Raw genomic sequence first — 19,561 nt, 5'->3', positions numbered from 1 at the left:
TGAAAGCAAATTCCCACTAACGAGCAATTCACCTACTGAAAGATCACACGGAAAAGGCATTTCTAGGAAACTAAGTGCCCATTCATAATCTGATTTCAAGGGAGAAAGCGTAAACGGCTAAAAACTTTATTTTGGAGAATAATTAGATCACTTGTTAATTAAAAATAATAGTGTTGCTTTTGAGATCAGATTATTCATTTTACATGGGATCAGATTATTCATTTTACTCAATTTCTCTATATCTGGCTCTCAATTAGAAAATTCTAATAGGACATCAATGTGATTATAATCATAACAACATTTATTCTCTTTTCAGAATATTTTATACAACAGAGCGTGGCCACCAAATACTTTCTAAGCACGTCAATGCGGTATAGCTTTTAGGAAAATAAGCACTGAGTGAAACTGACACCCCGAAGTCCAAGCTGTACACAGGCTACAATTTCAGAAGTGCTTGCTCATGGCACAGATGGAAATCTTTTCATCAGATGCCCCACATTTAACTGTCCTCTAATCATTGCTGAGACCACTGAGACAGTAGCTTCAACAAGTTCTCAAAGCAGAGAGTTCAGGCTCAGGTTTGTAGTCAGCGAGGTCCGCTGGTCCTCCCAGCCGGGGGGGGGGGGGGGGGGGGGGGGCGGGCGGGGGGGGGGGAGAGTGGGGGGAGGTTCCCAATGCCCATTGGCTCAAGCCTACTCCAGAGGTTGGGGTGAGGAACTGTAACTTTTCCAGCTTAGCAGGAAATGGAGTGTGTTCCCCCTATTAGGGTTTGTTTCCTTCCTTTTTGATGTTATTTGCTCGAAGGCACACCATGTTTCCTTGTCTTCTATGTTTTGAATCATTGACCATCATAGGATCCTACCCTACATGTGACTTCCTTGCCCATTGCTCTCTCCTCCTCTAACACACAAGGTGGTTGTAAAAACCCGCACGGGTGCTCCATTTCTAGTATTTTTCCTCCGATGCCCTGTCCTCCTCTTTGTACCTGGCTCCTCTGTCATTCATTCCTGCTCACTCATCGGCTTTCACAAGTTGGTATCTCTGTCCCACTTTTGGTCAAGAGCTCCTGCCCTGCCGCGCAGCCCTGTCCAATGCCGAGTCCCTCCCCTCGTCCCCGCCCTTCTCTCTCTGGCCATTTTACAAATGAAGGAACAAAATGTAATGCTGACCTAAAATGACAAAGCTCTATGTGCAAAATTCATTAGGAATTTTAGTTTTCAATAACCCTTTTATAGTAAGAAAAGCATTTCACCCCTTTTGGAGGGGGGAGTAAGGGGAAGCTTTCTAAATAAATAAACATATTTTCAATAAGAAACTACATAAATTGCTTAGTTGCCATCCTGTGTGGTATCCAATTCGATCGAGTTCCACGGATACCAAGAACCCAGTCCCTAAGGAACTGGACCACTTACCACTGAGATAGGCTCTGTGTCAGGGGTCCTCAAACTACGGCCCGCAGGCCACATGCAAATACAAATATTGTATTTGTTCCCGTTTTGTTTTTTTACTTCAAAATAAGATATGTGCAGTGTGCATAGGAATTTGTTCATAGTTTTTTTTTAAACTATAGTCCGGCCCTCCAACGGTCTGAGGGACAGTGAACTGGCCCCCTGTTTAAAAAGTTTGAGGACCCCTGCAGAGTCTGTGTACAGAGCACACATTCTGTGTGCAGGCAGGGTAGCCACTCAACGCAGGCGGCCTTTTATATCTGTCCAGTTTGCTCTTTTTAATTCTCCACTATAGTTTATAGCTACACTTTCTTTAATCATATTATTCAGGATCTAGGATCCAAATGACAAACGCTTTCATGCTCAGAGAGTATTAACTGCCATAACCTCACAAAAGAGTTCCCAGCTCTGGCTGCGGAAAAACGAAGTGACTTGTCCAGTGCAATCGACAGAAGCAGAGCCAAGGCAGACGAGAGCCCAGGCAGACGAGAGCCCTGGACTGCCTCTTAGACCCAAGGCGGCCACCACGCACTGTGCCTCGCGTGCACGCTGTTCCAAAGTTATTATTAACATTTTTTGGAAACGTATTTCTTGGAAAAGCCTTTAAACCGTGACTGCTGAAAGGCCTGTTGCAGCCACTGCCCAGTTACAATATTTTTTCAAGTTTAGTCCATGAGTCAAATCCCTGTCTTCCTTCACACCTCCGAGGGGATTATGAAGCCTCTTATGCTGAGATCTTTGGGAACATGGAAGCGCCATGCGGCCATGCATGCACGTGGAAGAAATCATGAGCTCAATCGCTCAGACTCCAAGTTGTGTCACTTTTATGGGAACTCATGAAAAAATTGGGGGTAGATTAGCTGTTAGGAAGTGTCCAAATTTTTTTTGTCATAGCTAACAATACATAAAGGCATCACTTCCATATTTAAATGTGACAATAGGAATAAACTATTCTAATTCAGAAATACAACATGATTGTATGGCATGTTATTTCACAGAATTAAATTGTAAATTTCATGTAAGTACAAACAGTACATTTGTTTCAAAACGTGTTGCCTAGTACCTATCAGTAAATAATGAAATGAAGGAAGAAATATGTAAATAATTTAAAACTGAAAACAGATAAATGATTATTTAGATTGCATTTCAGTCATGGTTCTTACTCTTAACTGCACCTTGCATATAATGGTTTAATAAACATGTTGTTCTTTGCCTTGTTTAAAAACTAGAATTAGACATAATTCTGTATTACAGTCTATAGATTTGTCTCCTTTAAAAAAATGGCTATATTTCCACTATATGGATACACCAAAAATTATCAACCAATTCCCTATATAATTTCAAATTTTTCTTATGCTGTAATGGTTCTATTTTTATTCCTAGCAGTCAAGTACAAGACCAATCTGTATTCCCAGAACGAGAGGGTTTTTTTAGTCAAATGTATCTATACTATTAGGTCTTCAAACTGCTCTCTCGGCAAAAGAAAGGACCCACACCTCTGCATCCTGATCAACACTGGTGTTTTACAAGTCTTCAAACATGTGCAATTTCTTCTGTGGCACTTCAGTTTCCTTGGAGATTTTTTTTTTAAACCATCCTCACCTTTCTATGCCTGACTTCCATCAAGAATACTTAAGGTTAAAACACCTGTGATGCAGTACATTAAACTACCATAGGTGGCACTCTGCCAGCTTCCTAAGTGTCCCATAGAGAAAATTTAACTTCTAAGTTTTCGATCAAGACTTTCTCAGGTGATTAAGTTCCATTTACTTACACTAAATCTAATTATTTTAGTAATTTACTTAAAATAAGTATAATTATTTTAACAAGAACCACAGGCACTGGGATCTCTGGGTACTTTAGATTCCAGTGTTTAAATGTGTCAAATTTACTTTCATTTACAGGTCAATAGGGCTTCATTTCCATGAGATAATGGCACCCTACATATCTTGTAGAAAATTTTCATTTTATACTTTCAAGAGTATCAATAAAAACTTTAAAAACTCATTTTAGATAATTATTGACTTGCCCTGGCCGGGTGGCTTGGTTGGAGCATTGCCCCATACACCAAAAGGTTGCAGGTTCAATTTCTAGTCAGAGCACATACCCAAGTGGCAGGTTCGATCCCTGGTTGGGGCGTGTATGAGGGGCAACCGATCAATGTTTCTCTCACATCGATGTTTCTCTCAATCTCTCTCTCCCTTCCTCTCTCTTTAAAAATCAATAAAAACATTTCTTTGGATGAGGATTAAAAAAGTAATTATTGACTTACTTTAATCTATTAATCCATCAAATATATATTATCTATTAAGCCCACTAGTGTGCTAAACTCTGACGCAGAGTTGATGAGGCACCACCTCTAATTTTGCCTAGCTCTAGAGATGTAGTTTTTCTCTTCTCTAAGCATACAATGCACGAGAAAAAAATTAAATCTCAGCTTTAATTTTTCACTCGGCTACTTCTATATTCCAAGGGATACCATTTATCTAAGATGTGCTTTGAGACTTCGGGTAAAAGGCTGGAGTAGCACCAAAGTAGAGAAGATGCGTGGATGTTGGGCCAGGGCGCCTGGACTGGAATCTGCCACTTGCTGGTATGGACCATGTACCTCAGTTCCTCTTCTGGAGAAGGGAGGCACTTATGCCCCTGCCTCAGAGGACGGCTTGGAAAATTAAACATCTTAAAACCTGGAAAGCATCTTGAACAGCACCTGGCACTGTGCCTCATACATGCCAGCTGTCATCATTTTTTACTATGGTGGAGACCCAGAAAAACCAACCAACAGAAAACCCCATGAACTCCACCAAAGACTTCAAAGCTCTGACATTCCTATGATTTTCTTCTAGCACATCACTGAAAATTCCCAGAAAGACCAAGCAATAACCAGCCCCTCTTGTTTGATATGGATACAAGGGTTTGTTCTTCCTGACTTATTTTCCCCCCAAACAGCTTTTTCTCCCAGAGGCTGGGGGTGTGAAATCATGATAAAGGGTTCAAATGGGAGGGTCCTCCCACAGCAGTTCAGCCCCTCCCCCCAGACGTCGCAGATGCCCTGCTATCAGTTCACGACCACTTCAACAAACTGTCCACTGTTGCACCTGCAATGACACCCACCCTCAGTGGTCTGGAACCTTCTCCTAATGCCAGGTCTGGCCTCCAAGACGTTCGCTGAGGACTGAAATAAAATCCTAAGCAGCCCAGAAATGTACCGACTGATACATGCAATTCTCACGTCAAGCCATCCTGACACAATCTATCGCCCTGCACTCACTTCCCCTGCAGGTGGTCCCAATCCGCAAGAGGCCACCTACTTTCAGAGGACACTATTTCGGGAGCCACTCCACCGCCTCCAACTCCCAGCATTCTCAGATGTAGCTGCTGCCTTAGCAAGAATTAGTGCCCGTGACCTATTGGACCAGAAGTGTGCAAGCCTGCTCCAGAGCCAGAGCGTCACTGTACGCTGCACTTGATGCTCAAAGCCCATGACAAGGGCTGCGATTTAGCCCTCCACCCCTCCACCCTCCAGCACCGTCTCCATCAGTAACGGATCGTTCCCCAAAGCAGCGCCAGGCTCCTAAGGAAAGTGGAAGGTCCGGTGCCTGCCAGGCTGGGATTCAGCCAGGGCTCACAGTAACACACAGACAATGTGGCCCTTTCTCAACGATCAGGATATGCGGGAGCAGCATATTTAAACGGCTCAGTGACAGAAATCATGAGCAAAAGCAGTTTTAAAACACACGTTCTTTGCTCCCTCTTTCCGAAAAAGTAGTCACGGCACTCTCATTGCTTTTAATAAAATCAAGTTGGATGCTGTTAGATGTCTCGAACCTTGCGAGCCCGGGCTGAGCACCAGCAGCAGCCGCCTCCCCCGGCAGAAAGGACACCAAGATAAGGGCTCACCTGAGTCCTTCATGGGGCAGAGGGCACACTGCATACCCCAGGCCTCGCCGTACAGGCAGCAGCACTCCGTGTAAGTCGTCTGCTTGCCAACGAGGGGCCGGCTGCACACATAGTCGTCGCTCAGATGCTCCCAGCACAGGTCTTGGTAGACATCTGTTTCTTCAATTTGTTCTGAAAGGGAAGGCGTGGATCCGTGACAATCGCACCACGGCTCCTGGTTCATACACATGGAGGTGGAAGCCGGCGAGGCTCAAAGTTCCTATGCCCGTTGCTAAGAGTGACTTCCAAATAAAGCTCTGAAGCCAGCCTGGTCTCTCCATGGATCAGACCTCTGTCGTCTCCACCTGCGGGTCACCCCATCAGCTGAACGCAACCTGCCCTTCCTGTTCCAATGATGTCCTTCCCAGTGTAGTGTCCATCGTTACATAAAACTCCCCACTATCTTGCCTGTACTTCCTATTACCGATGGTCTTCTCTTTCCTTCCATCTTTGCTTTGTTATGTTTACTTCTCTGTCCAATCCTACCACTTCTCTCTACATAATATTTTTTAGATTCAAGTTTTCTCACCCATTTCATCTGCCAAAGCCTTGGACTAGTGACACTTCATCCCAGAGTCCTCCATCCTAACCTTTAGACCAGTGGTTCTCAACCTTCCTAATGCCGCAACCCTTTAATACAGTTCCTCATGTTGTGGTGACCCCCAATCATAAAATTATTTTCGTTGCTACTTCATAACTGTAATTTTGCTACTGTTTTGAATTGTAATGTAAATATCTGATATGCAGGATGTATTTTCATGCTGGGGGCTAGCCCCAGCGGTCCAGGGGTTCCCAAAGGTGTGGACGGAGTCGGCGAAGGATGTTTTACACAGAGACAGCGTTCAGAACTCTCTAGCTTTCCTCAGTCTCCGTGGATCTCTCTCTTCGCCGACTCCGTCCACACCTTTGGGAACCCCTGGACCCGCTGGGGCTGGACCCCAGCATTTGGCGCCCGAACAGGGACTATTTGATAGCTCTATATGTCCCTCTGCTAAAGTGTCCAGATTGACCACAAGAGTAGCAATTTATATTTCTTTGATTATTGCTGGTTTGTCCTATGCCCTGTACATATTGAGGGTATGTCTCCCCTTGGAGGCCACAGAGAGAGATCCACGGGGACTAAGGAAAGCTAGAGAGTTCTGAATGCTGTCTCCGTGTAAAACATTCTTCGCCGACTCCGTCCACACCTTTGGGAACCCCTGGACCCCAGGGCTGGACCTCAGCATTTTCATTGTTAGAAATTGAACATAATGAAAGCATAGTGATTAATCACAAAAACAATATGTAATTATATATGTGTTTTCCGATGGTCTTAGGCGACCCCTGTGAAAGGGTCATTCGACCCCCAAAGGGGTTGTGACCCACAGGTTGAGAACCGCTGCTTTAGACCTTTCAATTGATTTCATCCAGAGCAGTCTCCTGTCGTGATGAGGGACTGACCCATCACACCTGATGTGGTGATGGACTGATCAATCACACAGTTATCAGTGGCACATGAGCTCATCAGGGAGGAACAGGGATTCCTATCCATGGACCCACGGGCTCTCCGCCTCCTTGTTGAACTCCACCCTCTGTTCTGCCCAGCTTCCCCTATGTCCTCCAGTGCAACCTGGGGAACAAACTTATCTCTCCCTGAACTTACATCTTCCTCAGCCCCCTTTGAAGGTTAAGTGTGATCAACCCTCAGGCATGAACAGCTCTGCATGTGCTCAGCCACTCCAATACTGTTGTCCGTTGTATGAGTATGTTCAGGGTATTAAGTCTCCTACGTACAGATGACATGCATTTTACGATTCCTCTCAGCATTTCATTTGAATTATTTCAAAAATACCCACAGAATCCATTTTTCTCTTTTCCAATAGCTTGCATTTTAGTTAGAAAACCTTATGACATTTGTTCGGACACAGACTTGCATCCCCCATTCAAACGTACCGTGTGATTCAGATGGTCGTACACATCTCTTTTCTGAAGCATCCAGGACCATTGGGTGGGTACAGAAGCAGTTATACGAGCCTTCTGTGTTAATGCACTGGCCATCGATGCAACTGTTGGGGTCTTGACACTCATCCATATCTGAAAGGAAAACAAAATTGTTAAAGAAAAACCAGTAATCAGTTGTGTTTCATACACTTACCCGAACTGAGTCCAGATTCCAGTGGCTGCCACAATTTCATTCACTACGCATCACTATCCAAAGTAGTCTGACTATAAAACTGTGAAATTGTGTTGACTGGGGAAATAATGTTGCCCTGCTGATGATGACATTACACAAGGAAAGGAAACATTTAGGAACAGAAAATGCTTAGACATTTAAGGTAAAATGCCTCTCTAGGAGAGTGCACAGTTACTTCCTTTGCTGTGTTTTCCGGCCTAGTGTACATGGTTTTCTGCTTACGCATCAAAGTCAGGGTCAGCATTTTAAAATGGGATGAGTGATGAAGCAGGAGGTTCCCCAGACCAAAAGAACACTCCGCTCAAACCAGTGACCTGAATTATAATTCCACATTGAATATTAACTCTTCGTTTGAAATCTAGTCCAACAGCAGCATATAGAAGCTTTTTATTTTCTTAAACCTTGCTCACGAAAAAGACCCATAAAACATTTACACATCTTCGCAACACATGATTTGGATGCAAAGAAATTGGTTTTGTACTCCCCAGCATGACTTATTTTTTTTTCCATCTGTATATGTTCACAGCACCCTCTATTCTCTTAAAACTCACCAAAGCACTGCAATTTGACAGGATCGTAGTATGTCCCTTGCTTACAGTAGCATTCATACCCAGGCTGAGTGTTCAAGCAGAAGCCATTTTTGCAGATTTCTTGTCCAAAAAGCAGGCATTCATCCGCATCTATGGGGGGGGGGGGGGGGGGGGAGGGTGGTGAGAAATGGAACAACAAACAGAGGAGTTGCCTCTGGTCTTTCAGTCAAGAAGAAGCATCTAATCCTGAGCTTCACGCTAGATATTTTTACATTTATATGCCAAAGATTCTTAAAGACACAGCAACACAAAATTCTTGAAGTTGGGGCTAATTCACAGAGGTGGAAACATAATCAGGGTTGTCTGTGATATTTAAAGAAGAAGGTCCGAAATATCATTAGGGAAGGTCTATCTGTGAAGATGGTTTCTGGGCTGCTCCCTTGTATTTGATGGAACAGTCTATGAAATTCTACAGTGGCACGAGCAATATTCTCTAAAGGACATGCCTTTGAAGAAATGTGCCTTCCTATAAATACATATTTTGGCCCCTTAATTAGCTGAGACGATGAAAACTCCTGAAAAGAGTTTGATAGAATTTTATAAAAGTCTTCTTTCTTGGGGATGATAAGCTAATAAAGGCACAAGCTGCTAAGGGTGTTGGCAGACCCATTCCCCCACAGAATTTAGAGTGCTCAGGATACTCAGTGGTAAATTAGAGATAATAGAAACATGTATTTGATAGGATTGGAAGGATTAAGTGATAGAGAATCCATGTGGAGAATTCAGTATACTAGTACTCGCAAAAAGTGTTACTTATTACTTCTATTATTATTATTATTATTATTGTTGTTGTTGTTGTTATTACTATCAGTTCTTACACTTTAGAGCTAATATCCTCTAGTCCTCATTTTAAAAACTGGAGATTCCAGCCCTGGCTAGTGTGGCTCAGTGGTAGAGCATTGGCCCATACATCAAGGGGTCTCAGGTTCGATTCCGGGTCAAGGGCATGCACCTGGGTTGCAGGTTCTATCCCTGGCCTGGCCCGGTCAGGGCAAGTGTTGGAGGCAACCAGTGGATGTGCCTCTCTCACATCCATGTTTCTCTCTCTTTCTTTTTCTCTCCATCTCCATCCCTCCCTTTCTTCCACTCTCTCTAAAAAAGAACAACAACAAAAAACTGGAGATGAATTGGTCCAAGTTAAACAGCTGGAAAATGGCAAAACCAAGTCCAAAATATATGGCTGTTTAGATCTGAACCTAATATTCTTCCAATCATTCCCAGTGCTGCTAAAGATAGGGAGAGGAGGAATTTATTTTTCTATAAAAGAGGGGATGACTTTGTGGTGAATTCAGGGCTTCACCTCACAATATAAAGTGAGATTTAACTACATCCGGGCAAAAACATATATAATATTTGTGAACTTGAAAAACCATTAAACACATATCACCAACTGAGTCTTGTTATTTAATTGGACTAAATCATAGATGTATTTAAAAAACACATGTGGAATTTCTTACCCAGCTACTGAATTATACCAAATTATTAAAACACGATTTTTCCAAAAAGATGAATAAAAATGTTTTCCATCCATGTAGCAATTTTCAATATTAAATTTTACAGAAAAAAATCACTTTGTCTATAAAAGGACTTAATATCTCTATCATGGAAATGTCAAAAGTGAGTGGTTAATGAGGAAACACTCATACATGTGGTTTAAATTTCACCCAAATAAAAAGGCTGCACATTTAATTTAGAATTATAGATTAATAGCACTGAATATATAAAACACATCTACTTTTGCTTTCTTCTTTTCCATTCCTTATTACGAATCTGTGGCCATAAGTAAAAGGTCCTAACAATAGTAGGATGAGTTCTAAAAAAGCAAGAATGCTAGCTTTACTGATGATCATTAAAGACCAACGTGATGGAGAGAATCGAAGATGGCGGCATAGGTAAAACACCAGAGACTGCCGCCGTGGACAACCACTTCAAAAATACAACTAAAAGTCGGAGCGGACATCAACCAGAACCACGGGAAGGCTGGCTGAGGAGAGTCTCTTCAACTAGAAGCAAGAACAACAGCATTCCGACGCTCAGCGGAGGCGCAGTGTGGAAAATTTAAAGGTACGGCGGTGCCGCGGTGAGGGTGCGCGCAAAGCGGGCTGGCGGCTGAGGGCGCGAGTGTCGTTTTCAATTAGGAGCGAATCTCAGACTCTGGGCTACAGATCCGGGCGAGTCTCTAGGGACCCAGACTCAAACGGGAGAAGCGGGACTGTCTGGCTACGGCCCCTCCGAGGTTTGCAGCGATTGCTGGGACAGAGAGGCAGAGCCCCTGGGGACGGACTGAGAGCGGCCATAGCTGCTCCCTCCCCCCCGCCCTGTTGAGCCCGCCCCGCCCAAACCCTGCGCACAACCATTTGCCGATCGCCTCAGGCTAGGGCTGGACTAGCACCTCCCTGAGGACTGAAGTTTTCCCACAGCTGATTTCCACCGCCAGTCGGCCTGATGGTCAAATCCCTCTAGTGTTAACTACAACAATTAAGGCTTCGCTAGAACAAGACTGCACACAGAGACCACAAGGGGGTGCACCAAGAAAGCATAAAAGATGCGGAGACAAAAAAACATGACAGAAATGGAGGATATGGAGCTAAGAATCGCAATTTTGAGGGCTTGCCATAAATTTGTGCAGAGCCTCACGAAAACTAATGAGACCCTCGATGCTACGATAAAGAAATTAGAAAGTAAGCATACACGGACTGAAATAAAGAATATTATACCCAATAGCAGACCAGAGGAGTGCAAGAATCAAACCAAAGATTCGACAAAAAACACCCAATTGGAAAAGCATAATGAAAAAAGAATCCAAAAGTGTGAAGACAGCGTAAGGAGCCTCTGGGACAGCTTTAAGCGGACTAATATCAGAGTCATTGGAGTCCCAGAAGATGAGAGACAGCAAGATATTGAAAACCTATTTCAAGAAATAATGGCAGAAAACTTCCCCCACCTAGTGAAAGAAATGGACTTACAGGTCCAAGAAGCGAAGAGAACCCCAAACAAAAGGAATCCAAAGAGGACCACACCAAGACACATCATCATTAAAATGCCAAGAGCAAAAGACAAAGAGAAAATCTTAAAAGCAGCAAGAGAAAGAGGCTCAATTACCTACAAGGGAATACCCATACGACTGTCAGCTGATTTCTCAACAGAAACTTTGCAGGCCAGAAGGGAATGGCAAGAAATATTCAAAGTGCTGAATACCAAGAACCTACAACCAAGATTACTTTATCCAGCAAAGCTATCATTCAGAATTGAAGGTCAGATAAAGAGCTTCACAGATAAGGAAAAACTAAAGGAGTTCATCACCGCCAAACCAGTATTATATGAAATGCTGAAAGGTATCCTTTAAGAAGAGGAAGAAGAAAAAGGTAAAGATACAAACTATGAACAACAAATATGCATCTATCAACAAATGAATCTAAGAATCAAGTGAATAAATAACCTGATGTACAGAATGAACTGGTGACTATAATGAATCAGGGACATAGAAAGGGAATGGACTGACTATTCTTGGGGGGGAAAGGGGAATGGGAGATTCGGGAAGAGACTGGACAAAAATCATGCACCTATGGATGAACTCAGTGGGTGGGGAGTGAGGGTGGAGGGTGGGGTGGGAGCTGGAAGGAGGGGAGTTATGGGGGGAAAAAAGAGGAACAAATGTAATAATCTGAACAATAAAGATTTAAAAAAAAAAAAAAAGACCAACGTGATGACAAATTTATAGTCTTAACATGAGGTTTCTAATATGCTTCTGGAATAAAAGAATAAATTTATTAAGTACAGAATTCTGAGTTAGGCACACCTTGACATATATTATCTCATTTAGTCCTCACGATACTTTTTTTAAAATATATTTTTTATTGATTTCAGAGAGGAAGCGAGAGGGAGAGAGATAGAAACATTAATGATGAGAGAGAATCATTGATCGGCTGCCTCCTGCATGCCCCCGACGGGAGACCGGGCCTGAAACCCAGGCATGTGCTCTGACCAGGAATCAAACCATGACCTCCTGGTTCAGAGGTTGACACTCAACCATTGAGACACACCAGTTGGGCAACAACTTTTGAGATATCATTCCTGTCCCAGAGCTGGAAACTCAGAAGGTGAAGTGCCCGAAGTTCTAACTCCCAGGCCCGCACAGCCCTGCCCAGACTCCACAGGGGTTCCTTCCAGTGGCCGAATAATCAGTTTCCCTGTCTCAAAAGAACTCTAATTCTGTCTAACCCAGCCATGCTTTTATTTGAGTGTCTAATATGCACACAAATTGTAAATTCATTTCTGCTCGATTCTGACCTTTATAGTCCTTGTCACCAGCTTCATAAGAGGATTCTCCAGTGGGGACAAAACCTTTCCCTCTAGGACACATTTCAGTGAATTCGGCTGATTTCAGGAGAGACAAAGAAAAAAGTTGAAAGAGAAAAACATCAACATCTTCCATAAATGTGTATTTTATCTTATTTTGATTTTTTTTATTGTTGACAGTATTACAGCTATCCCCCACTTCCCGACCCTTTAGCCCCCTCCCCCAACCCCCATCCTACCCAGGACTCAGTAACTTTAAAACAAACTTTGGCATCCACTTCAGACAAATAAATTCAGTACAATCTCAAAAATTATGCATTGGGTGCAAATAAAACCAATGACTTCAGAGGTTTACCTATAATTATTTTTATAAAACCTTCCTAGCTCGCCCATATTTTACCTACTCATGTTGTTACTTGGGGTTATGACTTACTTCTCCATTACTGTGGTCTCTAGTATTTTAAAGTTTTAACAGGAACCCATCAAGCGAAATCTTAGCTTAAACACGCAATCGCTAGGTATGGGTCATGCTGTGTCGTTGTTATATATATAAAAAAAGATTGGTTTCCATTTTAAAAAATGGGGTAACATGGAATTCTCTTTCTGCCAAATACAATACTGAACCTCCCTGTAACCGTAAATTCGATGATGGAAAGAACTTTAGGAACGCATGCTGAGGTGATTTTTCCAGCTCTGAATGGAACACGCTCTAAGGTAGCCTCACTTGAATTCCAGTTGGGCAGCTCCCAGTGAATGCCAGCGTCTCATTCAAACCAGAATGAGAACACCCCGCCGCCACATGACCAAACGCAAGGGCGACACCTCCTCTTAGCCGATGCTCACCAGTCCCCAAGACCGGGCAGGGGAAGATCTCACAGTTGTCGCCCCACCCGGCCCCGGAGGTGCAGCAGCACTCTCGCTTGGTGACGTTGGGGGCCAGCACATTGTCGCAGAGACTGGCGTCGTTGAGGTTGTAGTAGCATTCCTTCTTCTCTTCCCGGCTTTGCTCTACTTCCACGTCTAAACACAGAGCGCAGAGGAAAAGGAGCGTTGACTGGACACATCGGATCTATCGCTCTCACAACAGAGTCGAAGCCACGGTGACAACAAAGACCGGAGGGGATAATAATAGTGTTTAATGGACAGAAAGCCGCTTCCCACGTTTAGGTCAGGGTCTCCCACAGCAATATACACATGCACTTGAATCCCAAATTTTGGTGGATTTCTAACCCCGCCCCTCCCCCCCAAGCGTGCAAATCTGTCAAAACCATTTCCTTTTACGTTCACCAAGGACTCTATTCTTGTGCATTTGGCTGTGAGTGAAGTTTCCATACTTGCTTTCTTGCCAAACATAGGCCCTTTCCTTATTGAGCTATAACACCTACTCAAATCAGTGAAAATTTCCCCCAACACTTGATGGGAGATGTAGGGCCACACATAATATTTAACCCATAGTTATTTGAATCAACCATGCCCCCGATCTTTTCTGAATAGAACAAAGCAGAAGATGGTAACTAGAAAAAACAACAACAAAAAACTGCAGAAACCTAGAATCTATAAAATTATCTTTCATGACGGAAAATCTACTTAAATTGCAGCAAATACAAGGCTTTGAATGAAATAGTGAATGTCAGATAAGCCTCAAGGTAAATTTCAAGGCTGGGTCTAGTCCCTCGCTGCTCCAGTGTGTCCTAGAGGAAAATGCATCCTAACAGACTTAGCTTAACCCTTTGTGATAAAGACAGAGTGATGTGATAGGACACACACGATGAGAACATAACCCGCCTGTTTTTAGGTAATACCAGACATGATTTCATCCCATTGGATTTGAAGTCTATGAACAAGTTTGTGCTCTTAAGAAATGATCAATATTTTGTGACTGGACTTGGCAAGTAATCTAATCTCTTCCCTACCAAATGCCATTAAGTTCAAATTACTGTCTATGGTCCAACTAAAATTTGTCCCACTTTTATTTTATAATATATCAGATAAGAAATTGACTAACACCATCACAACTACTTAGGTAATTCTAATGATTTTTTTTTTTTTTTTCATGAGAAAGCTGCTGTTTCCAGATTCTTGGACCCAAACTGTAGGGACAAAGGGAAAACATTTGCCAGTGAGGATAAGACTTCTTTTTTTAATAAATATGTATTTTTTATCGATTTCAGAGAAGAAGGGAGAGGGAGAGAGAGATAGAAACATCAATGATGAGAGAGAATCACTAATTGGCTGCCTCCTGCATGCCCCACACTGGGGGTTGAGCCTGCAACCTGGGCATGTGCCCTGACCAGGAATTGAACAGTGACCTCCTGGTTCATAGGCAGATGCTCAACCACTGAGCCACACCAGCTGGGCAAGGAGGATAAGATTTTAATGTCAACATTTACCCTTTTGTTGAAGTTATTAGATAATTATATTAGGGAAATGTAAGGAATTATTTTCACAATAGCTTCATGTATATTTCTTTTGGCAGCATCAGGTTGACCCTGGAACTTGATTAATATACCAAATAGCAAAGGTGTTTTTAAAACATAAGTTAATAAAATTCTCAGAAAAGATACTGCCCTTTTCTTTCCTCTTCTGGCATTAAAAACAAGCAAGGCAGCAAACAAGCCTTGACCATACCCATTACACTCCCACACAGAGCATCCACGGGGATGGAAAAGATCCCTCGCACGCTTCAGTCTGGCTCATTCTCCGATTGTTCTGTCTTTGACAGATTTCAGCTTGGACTCTAAGTTAGTGTTAATAGCTGATGACAAATTCAAACGTAGACTAAGTGTCCAGGAAAAAAGCTGAAATGCTGATTCCTCAGAAGCAGCCTGTGAAGTGGTTTTGAATCATTTCCTCCTGTGTGAAGCTGGATCAAACCTGCCACATCCCTCATCTCATCTAGCTTTCCACGTGCGCAGAGGACAGCAATGAGCTTGGCCCATGCCAATGCACGGGCCACCGCCAGTTCATTCTCCTCAGGAGGGGCCTCGAGCTCTCACACACGGAGTCACTGGGGAAAACTAAGGGTAGGTATTTTAAATGATTATTAAATCAATCCTGAACTCTCTGGAACATTTCATAAGCTTTCCCCCACACCTGTGAATAAACTGCCACCCTATTACTATTAACAACTCAGCTCAATTATTTTATACAGTTGGCCTAAAAATGCAGCTAGCTATTAATGAATGTATTTAGAAGTATCAATCAAGTCAGCAACACAAGTAGTTTTGCCAGTCAGGTTTACAGTTTGTGCTAAAAGAGGGCTCAAAGACTGTTTTTTCCCACTTGTGTACAAAGTTGTAGGTATGTCATGGTGTTTATTACAAAACTAGAGGCCCGGTGCACGAATTCGTGCGTGGGTGGCGTCTCTTGGCATGGCCAATGATCGGGGCCGTCTCGCCCAGTCCAGGGGGAGGGACCACGGGAGGTTGGCCAGCCACAGGAGGTTGGCTGTGGGAGCGCACTGACCACCAGGGGGCAGCTCCTGTGTTGAGTGTCTGCCCCCTAGTGGTCAGTGCGCATCAAAGCAACCAGTGGACCGGTCATTCGGTCAACCGGTAGTAAAAGTCGCTTAGGCTTTTATATATATAGATGAAATACTATGCAGTTGTCAGTGGAGACTGCTAGATTCAGAGATGATCAGAAACCACAGGCTTCTGAGTCAAAGCATGTCAAAAATTATATCTATAGTAAACACTGCTTTCTACAATGTTTGTTAGACCCACAGCATAGGAATGAAGAAATCAAATGATCTTTGCTCTTCTTCCTTTCTTGGTGGACGGAAATTCATAGGTTAGTGCATGGGGAAACAATCAATAATATCACTGTATTATTCTGGCTTTATACTGGTTGTTTCAAGTTTTGCTCTGATTTTTCTTTCCAAGCAGTCTGGAAGCTTGATGTTTACACAGCTGAACTTGAGGGCTGCTCAGGCCCTCATCCGTGTTTGGAAAGCGGAGCAAATTCTTTTTCAAAAACTGGTCCACAAAGGTCGTTCTGTGAAAAACTACAATTCCCCTATCTTCCTAACCTTTACATAATGACCTTCCTAGAGCATTTTTCCACTGTGGGGGAACACTGATCAGGAAATAAAGAGAGTTTAGAAATGTTCCTATTGGAAAATGATTTTAAAGGATCAATGGTTATAGGAAGTGCCAAGCATTAAAAAGATTTTTTTAAAAATACATGATGAATAAAATTAGCCATATTACATATCTCATGCCACAGACTTCTACAAAATATATTATGTCTCCAGTCTTTTCAGACCTGATTTCTCAATTTGTATCTAGAAGTTGGCTTCACATCTGTGTATGAACAATCATTGGTGTATGTTGATCCTGGGGGTATGACTGGCGATAAGAAGTTTTTGGAACTTTTCCATGTGTGCTTTCTGGGGAAGAAACTTTTATAGAGTAACTCCATGAGACAGATGGTGCAGGACAGAGCATCCTCACCTTCCAAAAGAAAAACTGAGCGTGGGTCCAACCTCCCAATGCTTTGTGGTTCTTTAGACTTCTTCTGAGAAGCCCCGCTTCTTAGCTTCTCAATTGGCATGAGTTTGTTTTGTCTTTTTTCTCTCTGAGAGAAAGTGGGAGGAGGCAGCAGATAATTCGTGCAGGTGTGCAGTTCAGCGGCAATGCCACAGGGCGTGGGCGGGTACCCTGGCTCTGAGTATGAAGGAATGGGTTGCAGCTGTAGGTGCTGCTTATGGAGCTCCTGGAAGCTTCTGAAAGCTCCTCTGGGTTCATCAGACAGAAGAGGGTGTGGTCATTCACTTACAGAATTGTTTCCTTCTTCAGTCTTTCCCCCAGGATAGCTAATCTTAGCTTTGCTGTTGGGGTGAGGAAATTGGGAACTTTTTTTTGTGGTGAAAGTGGATTCGAGTATCTAAATGGGCCCATCTTTGCTTTCACGTTCCATTTGCAATGTGTTCTGAAGGCCTCCCTGAGCTGGTCCTCCCAGAGCCACTGGGGCAGGCATGATCAAGACAATGACCAAAGAGCAACCTCACAAAGATCTGAGAGTACACAGTGTCCCCAGAGGAGAGCACCTGCCTGCCACAGTCCTGAAAAAGACATCAGTTCACGCAACTCTGTGATGGGGTAATGGTGTTCCGTAAGCTACTTTCAACAGACTTAGGAAGCTTTCTTCTCTTTTTTATTTAAATCACCACAGGAACTGATGTTTTCTATCAACTCGTGTTTTTATGAGAAAAGGAATTCTAGAGTAATATTCCAAGGAGGAGTGAAAGAGAACTTGGCAATGCATGCCTTCCTTTATTCCCCCCCCTAGTTTTCTTATTCAAGGACTTGGAAAATGAAACGTGTGTGAGTGAGTGTGTGTGTGTGTCTGTGTGTGAGTGTGTGTGTGTGAGTGTGTGTGTGAGTGTGTGTGTCTGAGTGTGTGTGTGAGTGTGTGTGTCTGTGTGTGAGTGTGTGTGTGTGTGTGAGTGTGTGTGTGAGTGTGTGTGTGAGTGTGTGAGTGTGTGTGTGTGAGTGTGTGTGTGTCTGTGTGTGTGAGTGTGTGCGTGAGTGTGTGTGTGTCTGTGTGTGTGAGTGTGTGTGTGTGAGTGTGTGTGTGAGTGTGTGTGTGTGTGTGTGTGTGTGTGTGAGAAGTGGAATTCAGGAGAAGCCATGGGTGAGTTCCAGAAAACAAGCACAGCCAATAGGAACGGACTGGATATGAAGGGATGCAAAGAAAAAGGAAGTCTGTAGAAAGGTGGTAACTTCAGCTGGTAAAAGATATGAAAAAAGTCAAAATAAAGGTTAGGGAGCAAAGCACAAGAGAAAAAAATACTCTGAGAAAAGATTTCTCCGCACAGTTCCCATTTTTAAAGAGGTCAGTTGGGTAGGGAGTCAGCCCATGACAGCGCTGGGAGAATAAGACCTGGGAACCTAAGCCACACTATGGAAGGATGGGCTGAGTAAGGCAATCATGGAAGGCTCCCTGGAGGAGTTGATGGTCGAGTCAAGTTCTTGAAAAATACATTTTTAAAAAATTGGCCAGCAAATCAGGTGTGATAGGGGTGAGGAGGAGTCAAAATACAACCGCATCCTGTGTGGGTGGACCAGGGTGAGGGGTTCCTGGTTTGCAGAAGGAGTAACACTGTGAGTGTGAGAACCTGGGGGGGGTGGGTGCAGGAAAGCATTAACAGGTGAACAGATGATGGCTGTGTTTCTGACTTAGGTGCTGGGGTAGAAGACAGTGCCAGTTTCTCCTGAGGCCTCAGGACCTCACATTCCAAAGGCCTCACCATAAATACTTGCTAGATGCAGTGGAGGATGTTTTGTTGTTTTTTTCTGGTGAAGGGGTCACAAGAGAAAGGGAGAAGTAAGCCTAACAGGAATGCACTGGGGAGAAGAGAAAGTCTGTGATTTATGGAGATGCTGCTAAAAACTGTAAATGTGAGGGTAAGACAAGTGGGCAGGTGTGGGTGAAAGAGACTCCTGAGAGCCGAATAAAGCACCGTGGAGAGAGAAAATGGGGGAGACACATCGTCCTGGGTGGGAACAGGAAGCACCAGTGGAGATGGAGAAATGAGCAGACGTCACAGCAACACAAGTCCTGTGTTACGGGCACGTGCGCATCGCAAGGGCCGGTACAGAGGATCGTGAGCATAAAGCCACGCTGGAAGAGACATGTGCAATGTTTGGAAACATCTAGAAATGTACAAACCAGCCCAGCTAGTGTTGCTCAGTGGTTGAGTGTCGACCTATAAACCAGGAGATCACAGTTGGATTCCCGGTCAGGGCACATGCCAGGGTTGTAAGGCTCAATCCCCAGTGGGGGGCATGTAGGAGGCAGCCGATCAATGGTTCTCTTTCATCATTGACGTTTCTCTCTCTCTCCCTATCCCTTCCTCTCTGAAATCAATAAAAATCTATTTTAAAAATAATAAAAATATATATATTTAAAAAATAATAAAAAAATAAAAAATGTATGTTTTTTATTGATTTCAGAGAGGAAGGGAGAGAGAGAGAGATAGAAATATTAATGATGAGAGAGAATCATTACCCGACTGCCTCCTGCACACCCCACACTGGGGATTGAGCCTGCAACCCAGGCATATGCCCTTGACCAGAACTGAATCCCGGACCCTTCAGTCTGAAGGCCGA

At 43.4% G+C, this 19,561-nt stretch overlaps 1 protein-coding gene across 18 annotated transcripts in view; it reads right to left on the bottom strand.

The window, feature by feature from the left end:
- Positions 1-19,561, bottom strand: part of LTBP1 (latent transforming growth factor beta binding protein 1) — a 344,698-nt gene that overhangs the window by 22,758 nt on the left and 302,379 nt on the right. For 17 of the 18 annotated variants that reach the window (XM_070428970.1, XM_070428973.1, XM_070428971.1 and 14 more), the window contains 5 exons: positions 13,293-13,469; positions 12,441-12,527; positions 8,112-8,240; positions 7,320-7,460; positions 5,349-5,519 (listed from right to left, as the gene is read on the bottom strand). In XM_070428970.1, coding sequence (XP_070285071.1) covers positions 5,349-5,519; positions 7,320-7,460; positions 8,112-8,240; positions 12,441-12,527; positions 13,293-13,469 — 705 coding nt within the window. The remainder of the gene's footprint in view (positions 1-5,348; positions 5,520-7,319; positions 7,461-8,111; positions 8,241-12,440; positions 12,528-13,292; positions 13,470-19,561) is intronic. The other variant, XM_070428975.1, reaches the window with a different exon arrangement.

This window comes from Myotis yumanensis, unplaced genomic scaffold, assembly GCF_028538775.1.
Source record: "Myotis yumanensis isolate MYYU_CA2020_CCGP unplaced genomic scaffold, mMyoYum1.0.hap1 SCAF_11, whole genome shotgun sequence".
Taxonomy (NCBI): domain Eukaryota; kingdom Metazoa; phylum Chordata; class Mammalia; order Chiroptera; family Vespertilionidae; genus Myotis; species Myotis yumanensis.
The sequence above is the reverse complement of the archived record's forward strand: the minus strand, read 5'-3'. Positions and strand labels throughout refer to the sequence as shown.